This window comes from Cinclus cinclus, chromosome 4 (genome assembly GCF_963662255.1).
Source record: "Cinclus cinclus chromosome 4, bCinCin1.1, whole genome shotgun sequence".
NCBI classification, from domain to species: Eukaryota; Metazoa; Chordata; class Aves; order Passeriformes; family Cinclidae; genus Cinclus; species Cinclus cinclus.
In genome coordinates this window covers 26,171,488-26,190,514 of record NC_085049.1, presented here as the reverse complement: position 1 = coordinate 26,190,514, position 19,027 = coordinate 26,171,488, and the positions used below count along the sequence as shown (strand labels likewise).

Sequence of the window (19,027 nt, the reverse complement as noted above, 5' to 3'; positions counted from 1 at the left end):
AGGACAGACTTCCCTGTTAAACTATATGGTCATTACAGACACTACTCCCACAGATAATCCTGGACTTAAAAATAACTGCTTAAATATTGAAACTGAAAGGATTGAAACAAGAAACCTATTTTATCCTGCCATACCTAGACTTTTTTTACTAGCACAGAGATGATATTCATACCAAATTATCTTTGCTGTTGTATCCTGCCATTATTCCCTCCTTTCAAACAATACCCCATCTTTTTTTTTTTTTTTTTTTGAGCTGGGCTTGAGAAGGAGACCATCCACAGAATAAATTAACAGCCTTGAAAAAAGCTTATATTTCCTTTAGGTAGCTACAGTATTTTCACTGTTCACAAGACCAGATGCAGGTGCTGGAAGCAGCAGCTGATCAGATCCTGGTGAACAGAGAGGATAATCTGGGACTGAGAACTGAAGAGAGAATTACCAACCAGCAGCCCTAATGCCCAACTCTCCCTGTCCACTGAGATGCCAATTCAGAGTGAGCCAGGCTTCAGAGAAACAAGATACATCACCTTGCACATCTTGCAACACAGAGTGTCAGCATCTCAGAAAAGCTCCCAGCAAAGCAAGACCAGGTTGCAAGATCTTTGCCAAAGCACCAGGCAGCCCAAAGCTGGCAGAAACCTCTAGTGCAGCAATGTAGGCTGTGGGGAGTGTTACAGACATAGTTTTTGCTGTTCTATTTCCACTCCCAGACGTGGAACAATGAGAGCTACCTTCAACCTGGGAGTCAGGCAACCCTACAGGCACACGTTCTGCCTCAGCTGTCTGTTTTCAATGCTCAACAGCATTCACAGTGCAGGCTCAACCCCTCTAGCCACCAACTATGCCCATACTTGAAAGGAAGGAGTGGATCTGTAGAATGCACTGTTGTTAAGGACCCAATATTGACACTAACTGAGGTTCAGGGAGTGTTATTTGCAAACAGTTCCACCCTGGAAAGTGGCTTGTGAGGGTCTGGACAGCATTAGGCAGGCTGTCTTCTGATGAAATTTAATTCACAGGAAAAACAGGTTAAGTGCTAAGACCACCTCACAATGTTAATCATGGGGCAGAAGAAGGGATAATAGGAAGATTTACTTCAGAAATCCTCATCTGATAGCCCACAGCTACCTGGGCCACACAAGGACATCAGGTGAGACACACCTGTGCCTATGTGGATCCAGCACAGAGGAGGACCAGGCCTGGCAGTGGAATGAGTCTTTGGAAATGTACCCTTTTACAAACAAGTATCTGTGCACCCTTCTAGCACAGGTCTTTATGGGCTACAGAGGATAAGAAGATATGTACTGTAGGATGTGAAGTTCCTTTAAGTGATTAGGCACTTCACCAGGCATAGACTGAAGTGATAAGGAAATGTCTTTGGAGTGGAGAGAGGGAGACTCCAAGGCAGAGGAGATGAAGTATTTGTATGCTGACAGCCCAGAGAAGCAGTGAGCAGCAGGCTGCAGAGAAGGAGGGCTCTCCGGGCACAACACACTGGCTCCCAGGGAACTCCCTCACCAGTAAGAGCAATGTCTGAGCACAGTCTCCACCAGTGAAACCGAAGGAAGAAAAAGAGTCTCATCAGAAGAAATGATCAGCAGTGATCTGATCTGAAAAGCAACATAACTCATGTCTCACTCAGGACCTGAGATGCCACTGAGAACATTTTCCCTTTCCCACACACAGCTGTGGGGCTTCTCTGGTGCTGCAATATGAAACTCCCCAAATCTCATAGAATCATAGCACCATTCAAATTGGAAAAGACCTCTGAGACTGAGTCCAACCACCTAACCATACCATGTTCTCCACTAAATGACATCCCAAGTTCCCTATCCCCACAGCTTTTGAACACTTCCAGAGATGGTGATCTCATGCCTTTGCATTCCACCACACTCACACTTTTGCCAGAGGGGAAAAGACAGAAAGTAGAACAATTCTTTTGACCAGAGGGCTAAGGTGAGAAAAACTGTTCTTGCTGAATGTTGGTGGGTTTTAATGGTGATGGATAAATAGAATTTCAAGTTTAAGTAAGAGTGCACTCAGATGTTTTGTACAGCCATCTTTCATTATGGTTTGATTTTAAAGAAGCGGTACCCAAACAATGAGAAATGTGAGATTTCTATCATTTAAAGAGCTTGGCAAAAGCCACACTGCATCTCTTTGACTGATTGATTACTTTTTGAATGCAGCAGCTTTGCCAATAGCTCTTAGACTGTTTTCTCTATCTAGCCAGACAGCTTCCCATGTTGTTTATGAGGCCTGTTTACACACCAGCTGGGGAGAAAAAGCCTACTTTTATAGCCCTCTCCCTTAAGGCTTTGATCCTAAAAACTCAAAAATTAGTAGTGGAAGAATAAAGCTTATGAAACAACATATACTGGCACGCAGGAAAGGACCATTTATGTCCTCACTTTCAGCTCCCAGCAACCACAGGCAACTGTGGTAATAAATATTTTGAGCCTGCAGACCATCCACTGTGCACACACCTCCACTGCAAAGGCCACAACACAGTAAACCCAACTTGATACCTGCAGTGAAAGACCAGTCACCTCAGCTACACTGTGCCCCATGGAAAGAGTGGGAGACAAGCAGACACCAGGGCCTGGATTTGGGTTCTTAGGTCTTCTGGCTATAATACAGCCTTGGCCCAGATGCATGTAGAAAAAATACACAAAAGCTTGCTGATAGGTATGCTGTGCCATGAAGATGAATTTCTGCGGCCCTAACTGGATCTAACAGTGGCTCAGTGTGTGCAGGTGAGGATGCTGCAGACAAGCTGCAAGATGCTTCTTTCAGCTAAGCCACTTGGCAAGAAGCAACTTGTACATTCAAGCATAATGATTCAGCAGGCTCTTTTAATAACAAAATTAATGTCAGTGCATTTGGAAATCAGGTGTGGGAAGCACTCCCATTAACAGCAAAGCTGCCAACTAAGCTCCAAGCCTTGCAGAAGTTGAGCATTTCTGACTCACAACAGTCATCATTACTTCTCACACCAGCAGAAGTCCCTGCAACAGCAACACACAGATCAGAGAATCACAGAGTGGTTTGGGTTGGAAGGGATCTTAAAGTTCAGCTCATTCCAACCCTCTGCCATGGGCAGGGACACCTTCCACTAGACCAGGCTGCTCCAGCCCCATCCAACCTGGCCTTGGATGTTTCCAGGGAACCCTTGGTTCTAAGTGATCATTAGCCTGAGGGAACGTCTGTACTGACCTGGGTTAAGAGTTGGGATGCTCGTGGAACAGTTCTCTTTTGCACAGGCTCCCATCATTGATGTCAGGGTTGTAGTGGGAACTTCACCAATACCTGTGGAAAAAGCAGGATGTTGACAAAAAGACAGGCACTACATTGATGTTAAATTTTAAATCATTATTTTCTAGGAGCAAATCACTGGGTTGGAGAGTTAAGAAGGAAAACCAGAACAAATTACACCAGCAATTCCTCCCTCCTTGAAAGAGTCTGCCTCAACAGCTCAAAGCAATCACAATGAACAAAAACACAGTTTTATATTTACTGTATATCACAGCTATTCCCATTTCATCTCCTGAAATTAATGAATCTACATCAAATGCGGCTGCTTCTGGTGAGAACAAAATATATTCAAAGCAAGAAACAACTGTCAGATATGAAAATAATGTCAGTTTTAAAAACCATTAGATAAATTATTCACAAAAGCTGACAAGAAGGACACCAAGCTGATGTTCAGTTATCCTGAATGTAGAATATTTAAGGGTTTTCAAGGATGATAACACAGTTTGGTACTCATTTGTAAATATGTATGGGTTTGTGTAAAACACTAATTTAACATTCCAAAAGTGGTAAATGTGTACATCAGCTTGATTTTATCAAACCAATTTTCTCTTGTGCACCTTCAACAATTTTCTGCATTTCAAATTAGAGATACAAAAAGGTTTAAGGAGAAAAAAATGAAGGCAAAACTATACAACAAAATAGCAGCCTAAGACAGTATGTGTAATGCAGAAAACATGCACTCTGACTTACTCTTTCTGCTACTTTATAAAGAAAAAATTTAAAGCACTTGTCCTGGGAAGAATAATATTCCATCAACAGGCAGTCAGCATATTTTCTTGATGAGTTTTTGATCAGAAATGGCAATGTATGAAGCCAGCAAGAACATACCCACATCACAAAAATCTGCCAAGAACTCAACAGAAGCAAGACAAACACACAGGAGCTGCTGTCCTGGATCAGACCAGAGATGTGTGCAGCCTGTTTTATTAAGATGATCACAACTACGTTTCAAAATTAGATTTCATACCCTAAGTCTGTCCCAAAAATGAATGGTAAGTCAAATATAATCCAATGTAGCTCTTAGTGTGTGATCAGTGGAAAAAATAAATAAAAAAAAAAGAATCATGGTATGTTAAAGAAATCTGTCAGGTTCTTGGTTTTTTTTAATATGGTTTTGAACCAGCTGCAGAAGTATGCCAGGCCCATGGGTCTTAAATGACCTTTGCCTTGTTTTTGAGCTTTAAATCCTGAAAAAACAACTTTAGGAGAAGACTGGCAAACACTGAGTGCACACAGCTCCAGCTGGGTTCCTCCAGTTCTGTCCTTGTGTACATGTCTGAAGAGCTCAGCATCTGGGAAATCGTGCCTCGAGGAATTTAATCACCAGCTATTCTCTGGAATTTCTCTGCAGCCAGTTACTCCCATGCTCCCAGCAGGCTGGCTGGCAGCACATACAAAGCTCTGCACAGACCAGACCTGGTTCTTCCCTAGAAAAGCAAGTTTGTAACTCTCTATGCTGAAGTGTGTCATTCCAGAAATCTGAAATCTGGGCCTTTTAAAAACTGGTTCCAAACTTCCCAATGATTTTACTGAAGCTAGGATTATACACTAACAATGACAATCATGAAATACACACTGAATTTAAAAGATGCTTTTATCAGTAGAAATGTGAATTCTGCAATAAATTTCTGCTGGATGAACTTTAAAAAGCAATGAAATGAAAACAGCTAATGAACATGTTAAGATCACACGCCTCATACAGTACACAGAAATTACTGTGAGCTGCTTTTAAGGTGGGATGAGAACCAATACAATCCACTTGGAGCTGCTTTTCACTTAGGAAAATACTTAGGAAGTAGTGACTTTTTTAAATGCTATCACGAGTTTGTCAAGCAAACATAATAGATCAAATGTGTCAGATTTTAGCATTTCAACAAATAAGCCCAGACTAAAACAACCCTATACACATTAAATTTTACACAGAGACTTAATTGAGTTCTAAGGTATATAGAATTAGTTCTGCTCTCATGCAGGCACAAATAAAGAAATTTGATGTCCTTAGATGAAAACTTAGGTTAGGCAGACAGAAAGAGGGATATGTTGGAAGCAAATTTTAATATAAAAAAAAATACCTGCAGCAGGGGTGCTGATTTTCAACCTGTCAACCTCCATGATAAAGTCATCTTTCAGGAACAGGAAGCCAATGATGGAGAAGAGATAAACCAGGATGAGTGCTAGCACTGCAGTGAGGATAATTGAACGGCCATTCCGGGTAACACTTTTTATCACATTTAGCAATGTCTCCTCCCTGTACACCAGATCAAACAGCTGGGGAAGGCAGAGAGTAGAAGAAAAATGAATACAAATGAGGCAATATATAGATGCTACACAGGAAAACAACCTGAACTATTGAAATGTGCATCAAGCCATGTTCTACATTCTCAGCTTCATAAACTCACATTGATTTCAGTGGGAGCTGGTCATGCTTACGGAGGAGGAAATCTAGCACTTTAAATTTTAAAATTAATTATAGAAAAATCCAAAGCCACAAAATATCTTTGGGCTTGATTCAGAGATGGGCAACACCTACTATCAAGATCCATTGTTTCCCCGTGCTTAAAACCAGGCTAGATTAAAATTTTAAAAGTGTCTTCATGTTATAGATACTTCTATATCTACAAAGTAATTTTTCATGTTATCTCTCATCTGACTAACATGCACAGGCTTCAATTCAAAAATGCACTCATACATGTAGGTAATTACATATTTTTAAACTTTTTTTGAGCTCATGGCATCATGTAAATGTTGCATGGACAAGGATCGGGGCCGCCTCTTTTTAGGACAAAGTTAAATTCACGGTACTGTTTGTATAAGACTAGAAACTTGTATTTTTCTCTACCCTGCACTATATGCTTCCCTGGTATTTAACTTTAAAGAAAAGTATGTATTAAGATAATATTGCTTTAAATGTCAAAAGCCTAAACCAGCAATTAAATGTGACAGGAGCTTTACAAGAACCTGCAACTTTTTTTTTCTCTTACAATTTTCCTGATGTTCTCTAGTGCTTTGGACCTTATCTATAATGTATGTATTTCTACGTCAAAACATTCAGATTACAGATATAAAGCGAGACACTATGATTTATCAAAATGCTCCACAGAAGAAGGTATTAGCCACAATTTATAAGATCTTAAATCCACAGCCTTGTGAAAGGATTAATAATAAAGGAAGAAAGAGGGGAGACAGTTATAAACAAATATTAGAGTTTAGACTACATCCACTGCTAAGTGAACACCTGGAAGCAACCTGGGTTTGTGGATAATGTCCATGAGTCATGGACATTGGTCAATAGCAGTCACTGAAAAAAAATGTAAGCACATAAAACGTTTCTTAAGTTTCTTCTTAAGCTGCTTGACACTTTGCAAAGTATTTTAAGATAGAGATCACCTAACTCATTGATGGAACAGCATATAATCTGTGCATTTTTAAAGCAGGAGAGTTACATGCATTTGAAGAGGGTCCTGCAGCTACAGCCACAGCCACAATCTTGGCTCCTTTGAAATCTGCCCAAACTTTGAAGCAGACTTTAATGTCAAAATCTGGAAAGTCTGACTTCAACAGGAGCGCTACCTGAGTTAGCACTGAACCCCTGAAAATTTTAGTGTGCTTAACACATCTTTGAAATGCTGGGAATTCACCACTATTCAGGAAGCTGAGAAAAAAAAATACAAGAGGAAAATGGACCCATGTAAATGACCACAATTTAATCAGTCTCCCTACAAGTTTCATGTGTTTCACTATAGAACAAAAGGATTAGCAAACAAGAGCAGTGAAACACCTTTTACTGCTACTCAGCATGAAGGGAGCAGATAGTGGAGTTTAGCCAAATTTTGTGTGATTCATTTTCACTGCACCTGTACCTGTGATTCATTTTCACCTGCACCTGTATCATGTTATTAAAAGGCATTCCATCTGGGTAATTGCAACAAAAGAAAATGAAGTGGGATACATTTCAAGTGATGAATCTTCCTGCTACACCAGAGGCATGCCATCCCTATTCCACAAGTAATTTGTTAAAAATGTACTGGGGATGAGGAACGGGATCCTTTGGCACAGGTATGATGCACACACCCCTGGACAGCTGCCCCCGAAATGTTAAGACTAACAGAAGATACAGGAATGGTGGACACAAAATATGCAGAAAACTGGGAAAAGGCAGTGGGCTGGGTGATGATTGTCTGAGAAGAAAGGAGCAAACTTTCAGCTCTAAAACAGATTAAGTCCTTTCAGAAACAGGTTCTAATAAAAACAGCAGCTCCTAAGGGGCAGCAACACAACAGCATGCTAAAAATACACATGATTTGGCTTGATTGTCAGGAAGAAATTGAAGACAGCTGCACGGGTAACGGTATTTTCTATTTTTGCAAAGTTTTCCCCTCCACAGCAGCACATACTTACCAGGAAGCTGTAGAAGAACTCGTGCACACAGAGGCCCAGCATGCAGACCAGGACATAGGCCACGTGGTAGAGAAAAGCCATGTCCATGATGACAGCTCTGTAGCCACGGGTGAAAGTCCCACGGTTCCCAACAAAGCTCACCAGGAACACAATTTTGTTGCAGAGCTGTGGGGGGTAACGAAGGCTAGGTTTATGCCATCATAAAAATCCTGGTGTTTATTGTTTGGTTTGCTGCCTAGATAGGTTGCTTTGACTAAATGCACAACCTTTAGATAGCTGGAGTGAGGTGAGAGAAACCCAGCTCTGACAGGGCACTAGGAACGAGCCCATGGAGGGTGAGTGGAAGTACATCACCTCTCCAACACTGCACTGTGCCTCATTACATTGTGATTTATTCCTATAACATCAGTGAATAGGCTGGCAGAGTTAATGTCAAGAGGCATTAAAATCCAGCTGAAGAGTGAACTTCCAACAGCTTTGAGTTTAGACCCGCAACTATGTAAGAGCAGCTAGGCATGCTACTACCAAAAGAACAATAGTAACACAACAGAAAGTGTGTGTGTGGGTGTTGTGTGAGATCTATTTCCTTCAGATCGTGTTCAATTTAAAATCCCTACAAAGAGCCCTCAGAACTGAGGACATTTTTGAAATATAGCATCTAAACAACATCATCAGATTCTCCACAGCTCCTGGGCTTTGCCAGCACATGAGCAGCAGTGTAGAAGTGAACAGGAAAGGGTCTCACCTCATCTCTCTGGGAGTCCAGGACAAGGAATGGAATCAACATGACTCCTTTGCTCATAAATATGACGTGGGCAAGCTCTGCCTACTTGCCATTACCTTTGACTATATGTCTAGGTATTTTTCAGTATGTGAAATTCTCACATACAGAACTGGAGGCAAACAGCCCAATACTTCGTGCTGGGGTGAATTAGAGCTGTAGCAGTCAGGCAGAAATTTAAATAGATGACTTGTGACCATGACTGTGTATCTTACCAAGCTCAGTAAGCATGCAAACTTATTCATGTCTAAGTTAAGAGATCTGGCAAAGGGCTGAGAGAATTTTTAATTCTGAAAACTTTTTTCTTCCTGAAAATATATTTAAGGTCTCAGAAACATTTCAAAAATTTGTGTCAATAGTGCTGAGAGTACTGATAGAGAAAATGACTCTTTTAACATGAGAAACTGCAGATTTGATTGCCCTAATGCAGCAATATTTCTTTAAATTTTATTTTTTTGTTGTTTTTAAAATATTTGCATATGCACAAAACTAAACCAGCTCTTTTCTTAGCTTCCCACTTCGCTGACACTGCTGTTTCAGGATGACTGGAAATTATTTATTTTTTTGGCTTAACCGATGAACCAGAAAAAGAAGTTTTTGCACAGCTCTAATCAAACGAGTTTTTTAATATGAGACCCTTAGTATCTTTCCTTCTGCTGAAAGGGAAATTCTGATTGCTTTTGAAGTACTTACATTAGCAGCCCCAAGGAGTATCAAGGTAGGACCAAGCCCTATAGTATATATAGACCTGAGAATAACAGACACCAAAAAGGGTCGAATGCCAACAGGCTTGGAGATGAAAAACAGCATTGCTGTGCAAAACGCCACTGCTATCCAGAGGAGCACGGAAAACAACGGTGAGAGCGTGCCTGTACAGAGGAGAAAGGGAGATTTGAGACAGGCATCTTTGGAGACTCCATTTTTCACCAAGAAACAGATCCAAAAGATCAATTCCTTTGCCAGCAGAGCTAACAAAAGCGTGATTCATGCATCACAACTGCTGACCACGGCTCGCCCTAATTGCAGCTGGAGCTATTATTTTCAGAGTATTGTTGCTTTTTGCACAGGTAATAATACGAGCAGCTAATGAAATTTCCATTAAAATCCAGGGAGTGCTCAGAGATGGAACAGTTTACCCTTCTCCTGGAGCAAGCCACTAATCAGCTGCCTTCTGCAGGGATCATTAGGGCCCCTCCGGTCTGATTCCATGATTGCTCAGCTACAGAAATAGCCAGTCCTGGGGGCAGCACAGCAAGTGGCAGCGCGCTGCAGTGCCACGTTTCCAGCCCCGGCTCCCGAAAAAGCAGCTCCCTCCCGAAGGGCCGCGGGTGTTCGGCGGGAACGGAGCACTTGGCACGGCGGGAGCAGCCCCGGGCCCCGGGCAGGGCCGGGCAGCATCTGCAGTACCCGGAGCGCTGAGCGGCTGCGCTCGGCTCCCGGGCACGCAGCGGGTCCCGGGCGCTGCGGGCGCGGCAGCCGCCGCCTGCTCTGCAAGATGCTGGCTCCAGGCGCTCGCCGAGCTTTGAGCGATACCCCTGCTTTGCCTCTCCCCTCTGCTTAAAGCCCTGGAAACACACCATGTTGCTGTGATATAAAAAGCACATTCAGAACTCAGGGCACTGTCACACTTGTACACTGACTTCCATTGTTACGGGATGAACTGAGAGGTCAGTGACGGGGGAGAAGGGAATAGAAAATTTAGCCAGACTCACAATAGGAATCATGCTATCTCTTTGGCAACAGATACACAGCTGAGCAGCATCACTGGGATTAGAAAACAATGAGACGAGGCCCTAGCCTCCACATTCAGATGGCATCTGAACTTTTCCTAAGTTCAGGAGTGTTTCTATCCCTGGTGGGAAGTTCAAGGTCAGCTCTGTCAGAGAGTTTCTCCGCCAACAAGATTTGGAATCTTTTAATGGATCCTAAAAAATTACTTTCAAGCCCATCTGAAGGGTAAGGCCAAAGTTCTTTATGGTTCTTTCACAGGTCAGTTTTCCTCCTTCCCTACTGCAGGTCCAGCAATTTCACATTGCAGAACCATGTGCAGACAGGCACCCTGGAGGCAAAAAGTCTTCACAGAATCATGGTTTGGATTGGAAGGGACCTTAAAGATCATCAATTTCCATTTTTCCTGCCATGGGCAGGGACACTTTCCACTATCCCATCCAACCTGGCCTTGGACACCTCCAGGAATGAGGTAGCCACAGCTTCTCTTGGCATGCTGTGCCAGGGCCTCGCCACACGCACAGGGAAGAGTTTTTTTCTAGTATCTAAACTAAACCTACTCTTTGTCACCTTGAAGCCATTCCCTTTTGTCCTGCCACCATGTGCTCTTGCCTCCTTTCTTTCTTTCTCTTAGGCTCCCTTCAGGAACAGCCTTCTGCTGGACCAGTTTTGCTTATGTCATGTTACATCAGAACTGTAAGTTCCTACTAAAAGGCAGCATTTTGGGATGATTGGATCAGCCCAGGTACCTCAGACAGGTGAACAGAGGTGAATTCACACAGGGTGAAGGGGAGAAATGGGAGACAAATTCCAGATGTTGGATCAGGCTTTGTTGGACAGGGAGGCTGGAAGTAAGGAGGCTGCCTCATGACCTGCTAATCTGATTTGGCCACACCTATTCCTTATTGCTCAGGAGTCACTTTGGCTTTACCAGCACCAGGAGATGGAATCCTGAAATGCGCTATCACTGGATTACTAGGGCCACTTAAACTAATGCCATATAAATCTGCAGTTCAGAATAAGTATTAATACCTACTGATTGCAGACTAGAGGATTTCCATGCGTATAGATTAGCTAAAATTCAGTAGCTTAAAAGGTTTATTTTTAACCCTTTATTTCTCTTCTCATGCTCCGTGGGCTCTAACATGCTCTGAGTGACTCCCCAGTTTACAAAGCACTGTGGACAAGATGCTTCCCTTCTCCAGGGCACAGCCCTGCAAACTCTTCCTCACTCTGCTGTGACCTGCAGAGATGGCCCCGTGGGCTGCGAGAGCAGCGTGGTCCCCATGCCAATAGATTTTAATCTGCTGCCTTTCTGTTCTGCCAGCCAGCAGGAATGTTTGCCAGTGCCAGCTGTGGTGTTTGTGAAAAGCACATGGATCTACTAGAAGCTGGACTGCTTCCACCAGTCCAGTTCACATGCCATCAGACGGAGGTGACTTTCAGTCACATTACTGACTGGCCACAAATCAAAGGCTCAGAGGTGAATGGCTCTGCTCCCATTACCAGTATTCTGAACTATTTAGTCTTCTTTATCCCAATTAAGCATGTTTGGGTTTCAAAGAGGCCTCCTGCTAGTCTGCTGCATTTATAGCAAATAAAAAAATCTCATTAAATATTTCCTGTGACATGGGATGAAGCTGAGACAAAATCATAAGTTTTAAGAGTATTTTTACATAATGCATTTATCCTCTGCAACAGTTATGCCATTTTAGCCCAATAAACAACATAGTCAAAAGCCAACAAGCTAGTTTTCAAATAATTCTCTTCCATATGTTTTCAAGACTGCAAGTCATTCAATTTGGTCAGGCTTAAGGAATGTCTGTCCCTCTGCTGCCAGGAATCTTCCTTCAGTTCAGAAACTGCAGCTAAATGTGTGCAGTAGGACACTGCAGTATGGCATACACAAAAATTAGCTGAGATCATCTAGATAATCTCCATCTTATGCTCCGTCCATTCTACTCTGCATTGTGTGGGCCATGTGACATACAAATCAACTACCACATCTCAGACAACATCTGGTACCTACTTAGGAGACAATAAATGGCTTCCAGGTATGACTGCACCTGAAAATGAAGCTTTATTTGTTACCCTAGTAATGAAAGCATATAAAATTAAAACAAAAAATAAGACCAAAGTCTACTTGCCTTCATCTCCGTCATCTCCAAAAGGGTAGAACAGAGCAACTGCTAAATTGATGAATACAGCAAGGTTGAAGGAAATGCTCCCCCAGAGAGAGATGTGTCTGGAGAACCAAAACAGGGCTGGATTATCTAGAAAGGGGAGAAAAGCAGCAATCAATAAGCTGAAAGCAAGCAGAAACTCAATCACCAATGGCCTCAAGGGAATTAAATACAGATTAATGTAGAAAATATGCAGATCTTTAAAATTATCTAAAAGAGACAAATATTAATCATAGGTTTGCCATAAAACAAAGTTTCAAGCAGAGCTTTTAGTCCAAAAATCACAATATAGTTTATTATATACTGGAGTTTTGCCTCTGGTAAGATTTTAGGCCTGGATATTTTGCAAGGGAGTCTTTTCAGCTGCATCTGAATCTGCAGCTTCTGTGCATGGGGACATAAAATCCAGCAAACAAATAGATTTCAGCACTCTGAATGCCAATGAACCAGAAAACCCAGAATGTATCATCCAGATGACCTATTTGGATGAAGTACACTGATGACATAGGCAAAGAACGATGGAATAGGCGTGGTTTCAGAACTGCAGGATTTTCCCCACCTCTGCCAAACTAAAAACATTTTGAACTGCTTGGGGAGCAGGCAAAATTTAGTCTGTTTGGGTTTTGTTTCTACAAAAGCTGATTGTTTCCTGTGTGATGCTCAGAAGCCCATGGTCACCTGCTGACAAAGAGCTCTGTACTCCTGCTTAAAAGGACTCAAACAAGCCGTATGTGAAGTGCTGTACAAATACACTGCATATCCCAAAGAACCTACAGCCTAGCAAGAAAAGACTAAAAAGGGAAACAATGCAAAACAGGGTTGAATTTGTGTCCAGAGCCACATACAGAGTTCACCAAGAAGGCCCGGAACAAGGTCAGAGGGTGCTAGGACTCAGGCAAGCACTTCATATATATTAATGCACTAAAATATGTTTAAATGAATATTTGAAACAAGATCCTTTGTGCAATAGTGTAAAAACATCTCTGCTCAGAGAGGTTTCAAACATGATACATCTCTATTAACTAGATTTTAAAGTACTGAAAACTTCCTGCAAGTATGCAGAGCACCCAGCAAAGTTTTTATAAACAGCAGACTCCTTCAACTGCATATGACTGTCTCAGGCTCTAGTCAAATAGTCTTTAATAGCAATTAGGTAAATATTCACTGTGATAACCTTGTCCTGCTGACTGCTGAGATTTGAGCTTTTGGAGCCACTGCAAAAATGACATCTGTCAATTTAAGCAGCACAGACTTCATGCTAACAGACACTTGGCTAAAGAATGAGCCCAGCTTCAACCTGTATTATCTTCCCAAATAATAAAAAATACTCCAACGCGGAGACTTGTGGGCCATTCCACTGATGAAAGGAATTGAGAAATTTCTGTTCTGAATAAAAATAAACCAATTTTCTTTGTTTACAGCATTAGGCAGGTCTGGTCTATCTAATTGTTGGGTTGGCTCTTTTATTTGTGTTTCTAATGCAAAACCCCCAGATACAATTTTTTTTTCTTTTTTTTACTGAAGTAATTTTTCTACAATAGAATGACTTTTATTCCCAAATAGACTGTGGATTCTGGAATCATGTATTTTTCAACTTCTCTTCTGGTCAATTTGTCACTACTAAGTTTTTTGGGTGCCACCAAGAGAAGCAGACTTGGGTTGATGGGATTCATGCTGAAGACTTGCTGCTGCTGAAAATTAAAGCCTGGGAATTGAAACATAACAAATTGCAGTAAAATCCATGTTTCTATCACATTCAGGATGCTCCCACAGAATGCTCTGACTGTCCTGCTACTCTAGACCCTATTCCTTCCTTCCTTGCTTATCAATTGCTGTGAGCAGATGATGTGTGACACTCCAAGAGCACCTGCATTTTATCAGTGAATGAAGTGATCACTTTAAGTAATTTTTATCTATGTTCAGCCTGGAAAAGAGAAGACTTTGGGGTGACCTAATTGTGGCCTTCCAGTGCTTGAAGGGAGCCCACAGGAAAGATGGAGAGAGACTCTTGACAAGAGCCTGGAGTGACAGGACAAGGGGAAATGGCTTCAAACTAAGGGTAGTTTTGGATTGGATATTGGGAAGGGCGGTGAGGGTGGTGTGAGGCCTGGTACAGATTTCCAAAGAACCTGTGGCTGCCCCATCCCTGGCAGTGTCCAAGGCCTGGCTGGATGGGGCTCTGAGCAACCTGGGATAGTGGAAGATGTCCCTGCCCATGGCAGTGGGGGTGGAACTGTGTGATCTTTAAGGTCCCTCCCAACCCAAACCAATCTGTGATTCTATGATATATAAAATACAACTTTCTGCTCCAAAAGCCAAGGGCAGAGTTGACAGTGGCTGAACTGGCAGGAGCCTACTGATCCTGAGCTTTTGACATTGGCAAGAGCCCCATTCCTGCCAAGGGCCAGCGGCTGCACTGCCCACCAGGGAGCTAAAGACATTCAGGGTACCTGGTGGGGTTTCTCTGTCCCTCCTCTTGCTGTCCCTGTTTTGACCTCTCCCCCATGATCTTCACCAAGCAGCTCAAGGTCACACATGTTCCTCCCCATCAGCACAGGACATGCACCAGTATGGTCCAACTGGGACACCCTGCAGCCCAGTCATGCCAGGCTAATATGGACTGGCAGAGGGGGACTGACTCCATGGGAGCTGGGCAGATTTAAGGCAGCTTAGGTTCTGGTGAGAGATATTTTTAAGTGACTGACATTTAATGGCCCTTCAGGAATCTGCAAACCTCAAATATGCAGCTACACATGTTTTTCTTAAATAATAAGGGTCTTGGCTTAATTAGGTGCAATGCTATCAAGATTAGTAGAACTGCACCCAGTTCTTCCATCCGTCAATTTTACTTCTGGAGTCCAATACATCATCTTGAACACATTAATAACTGCTCCATATTACACTTCTTTTATGGTGGTATACAAGTGTCTCAGCTGACCTACTCTCTCAAGCCCAGAACATTTTTGCCTATTGTAGTGTCAGAGGGAACAGAGAAATGTGTATCATTAAAATGAAAGTATTTGAAGGTTTAAAAACAAGGTTTTAGCATAATGAAGCTATTTTCTTAAAAATTACAGTACTTACTCCTAATTTTCTTTTGCCATTTCATCTCGTTGTAGAGATCTTCAGTCTGCTGGAAAAAGTCATTGACTTTGCTCCCTTGTTCATCTCTCTCTGTTGTGTTGAATACCCGACTTTTGGATTCCCGAGTGAGGAATTCACAAATATTGGGGACAGGAAAGACAATCTTTTCCATTGTTCTATCATGGCGAACAATCTATAAATAAAATGCACATTTTAGTTAGAGTCAGTGACAATCCAATCATTTTGTCATATCTTTTCTTGTTCAGAGCTCCCCTTTTATTTACAAATTAATGTATTAATTATTTGAACATTACAATAAAGTTGGACCAATCAATCCCAAAACAGAGTAAAGCTGTTTTTATTTTCAAAAGCCTGCCTGAATAAGGTGGCAAATATAAGTCTAAAGAAATTTCCCAAATATAAAAATTTCCCCAAATATAAAAAGTGTTGTAATTCAGAATGCTTCAATTTTTCAGCAAATTGAAACAAATCTCTCCCAGTAAAAAGTGGAGAAGTTCAGGGGCTTTCTGCTCTGATTACAAAATGCTTTTCTCATCTTGAATCTATTTCTATGATGGGATAAGCTGTAAAGGTGAACATGCAAAAATAGCACCTTGTTACTCAGGCAGCACCCATATCTTACCAGTCTATCTTTTTACTTGACAAAACCCAAGGTTTTGATGTGTTTGCATTTCAGCATCTACCAAGTTGTGAGCTAGATTTTATTTCATCTCACCACACTGCCATCAAAATTGCTTCCTCATTCTGATTGTTGACTCTGTACTACTAAAAATACAGAAATGGGTAGAAAACCCTTTTTGACTCCTACAACCATGCCTGTGTACAGCCACTGGTGAAAATAAAAAACCACCAGTATTTGAATTTCAAATCAAACAAATGAGATACATTAATACAGAGGAGATAATATCTGAAAACCAAACAGGTCTTCAAAGACAATCAATTATCTATTTTGTATAGCAGCAATGCTGGGTTGAGTTTCACTTTTCCAGAGAAGTTATTGGCTATATAAAAGTTGACCACAGTGCTTGTTCAATGCTTAAATTTACAAGCTACTGAGATAAACAGGCTGGTAATTGCTAAGAGAGATCTCAGCAGTACCCAAAGTATTAAAATATATTAAGAGGAGCACTGAGCTGCCCTCCGGACAACCAAGGCCATGGACCTTCCACTTATCCTGTGGTGGGATACCTCTGTGGACCTCTTAAGTCCAACCCTATGGCAGGTGTAAAGTTTAAAATAGAGAGCAGAACTGCTGAACCAGGCCAAGCCTTGGTATTTTAAACAAAAGTCACATTGAATATCTACACCACTTCAAAACCTCTTTGTACTTCAAAAGCCAGACTTTTAATTTGATCAGCCAGCATCAGTGGCTTTGAAACTCATGATTATTTATTTGAGTGATGCACCATACAATATGATTCTTGACTTCATGACACAGCTCCTATCCGCAGTCATTATTTCCCTAACAAAACGTATTTGGTAACACACAGGAAAGCTACTGTGAAACGATGGTTTGGAGCCACTTCTAATACAGGTGCATTCCTTTATGTCCCACAGCCAAAAGCATATTATTCAACCTTCTCCTCATAAATAATCCACACCATTTGGAAGCTTAAAAAGAGGAGATACACCACATGCAAGATGCAGACTTGTCTCCTAGTCCATCTTCTGGAGAGCAATCCTTTACCTCTATCTGTGCCGTATGTTTGGCATAAAACCTCAAGGCTTCATCTCCTTCATCTGGATCTGACCCTGGCTTCAGCATCTGCTGCAATGTTTTATTGTGACAAGCCAGCTAGAAAAAGAAGAAAAATCTGATTTATGTCCTGCTGCTATGTTTTCAGCTTTATCATCTCCACTTAACTAACACAAATCCTCCTTCCCCCCACTCCCATATACTTACATGCTCAACCCAGTGGGCTCTTTCCACAGATAACAGCAAAAATGTAATTACTCCAGAACAATAGAAATAATTTAGTCTTAAGAAGCCAGCAGAAAGTCTTGAGTTGAGATTTATGAAGGGCAGCTTAGCCCGCAGACTGGATGGTTTTTGGAGGGCTTTTGACAAATGCCAAAAAATTAGATTGAATGCTTCTTTTCACTTGAGTTTAGACATAAAATTTGCACACCTCTGAATACTAAATTATATTTACAATTAATTTTTCTCAGTGATTTCAAATAGCTGAACTAGGTTGTAGGTTGGTATTCCAGGGCTGTAACAATTTCTGAAGGAGCTGGACTGTAGTGCCAGGCAAATACATCCTTAACTGTACAGTTTATATACACAGCAAATAGATACATACACACATACACACAAATATGTATGTCCTATGAACTTTTACAAATTAGGCACTTCACATGACTGATAAAATGCATCTGTTCTATGTTGAGTAGTAGATATTTTTAAATGTCTACTACTCCATGTCTGTACATAGTTTAAGAAGAAAATATTGGCAAATGCATTAATGATGTCCTGTAGGTGAGTGAGAAACAAAGGCCTAATTATAAGGCATAATTTTCCCTGCATCATAGCAAGTGCTTTCCATCCAGAATAGCTGAGTTGTTTCACCTGTTTTAAGATGGGAAAAACTGCAGAGGGGAAGGGAAAAAGGAAAGGGAAAAAGGAAAGGGAAAGAAAGGAAAGGGAAAGGGAAAGGGAAAGGGAAAGGGAAAGGGAAAGGGAAAGGGAAAGGGAAAGGAAAAGGAAAAGGAAAAGGAAAAGGAAAAGGAAAAGGAAAAGGAAAAGGAAAAGGAAAAGGAAAAGGAAAAGGAAAAGGAAAAGGAAAAGGAAAGGAAAAGGAAAGGAAAAGGAAAGGAAAAGGAAAGGAAAAGGAAAGGAAAAGGAAAGGAAAGGAAAGGAAAGGAAAGGAAAGGAAAGGAAAGGAAAGGAAAGGAAAGGAAAGGAAAGGAAAGGAAAGGAAAGGAAAGGAAAGGAAAGGAAAGGAAAGGAAAGGAAAGGAAAGGAAAGGAAAGGAGAGTTTGCATATGTGATCCAGGGCTGAATCATCACAGCTGACATTACTACAACAGACCATTAGAAATGAGGCAGGCACGCACTCAAAATGACCACAGGAACCAGGGCTTTGAAGTGATGATCACCACAGGTGGGCCAGGACTGTGCTACATGAAATAGCACAGCCTGGTGAGGAATTATAAAATAATTGCACAGCTACAAAAAGACTGACAGGGATTAAGTCTAAAAGTAACAATGGATCCAAACAGATACTGTAATAATCTAACCAGAATGTGATCTCACTCATCTGGAATTTGCATGTCTTATTATCTCCCTATTTTTAACAATAAGACAGGGGAGAGGTACATATACAATTTAGTCCATTTATTGAAGTTTCCTAGAATCTACTGATCAAAATAAAATTTCATCTGCATTTTAATACAAACTTATAAAATAAAGATGAATAAAAAATGGAACATCCAAAAGTAAGAGAATATCAGAAAGGGATATTCAGGAAGAATAAATGTGCTTCCAACAACTTCCTTGGGGACAGAAGTCTGCTTG

The 19,027-nt window shown here is 41.4% G+C and overlaps 1 protein-coding gene across 3 annotated transcripts in view; it reads right to left on the bottom strand.

The window, feature by feature from the left end:
- Positions 1–19,027, bottom strand: part of ITPR2 (inositol 1,4,5-trisphosphate receptor type 2) — a 248,277-nt gene that overhangs the window by 29,015 nt on the left and 200,235 nt on the right. For all 3 annotated transcript variants that reach the window (XM_062491836.1, XM_062491838.1, XM_062491837.1), the window contains 7 exons: positions 17,198–17,305; positions 15,490–15,682; positions 12,370–12,495; positions 9,188–9,363; positions 7,714–7,878; positions 5,388–5,583; positions 3,217–3,309 (listed from right to left, as the gene is read on the bottom strand). In XM_062491836.1, the coding sequence (XP_062347820.1) occupies positions 3,217–3,309; positions 5,388–5,583; positions 7,714–7,878; positions 9,188–9,363; positions 12,370–12,495; positions 15,490–15,682; positions 17,198–17,305 (1,057 nt within the window). The remainder of the gene's footprint in view (positions 1–3,216; positions 3,310–5,387; positions 5,584–7,713; positions 7,879–9,187; positions 9,364–12,369; positions 12,496–15,489; positions 15,683–17,197; positions 17,306–19,027) is intronic.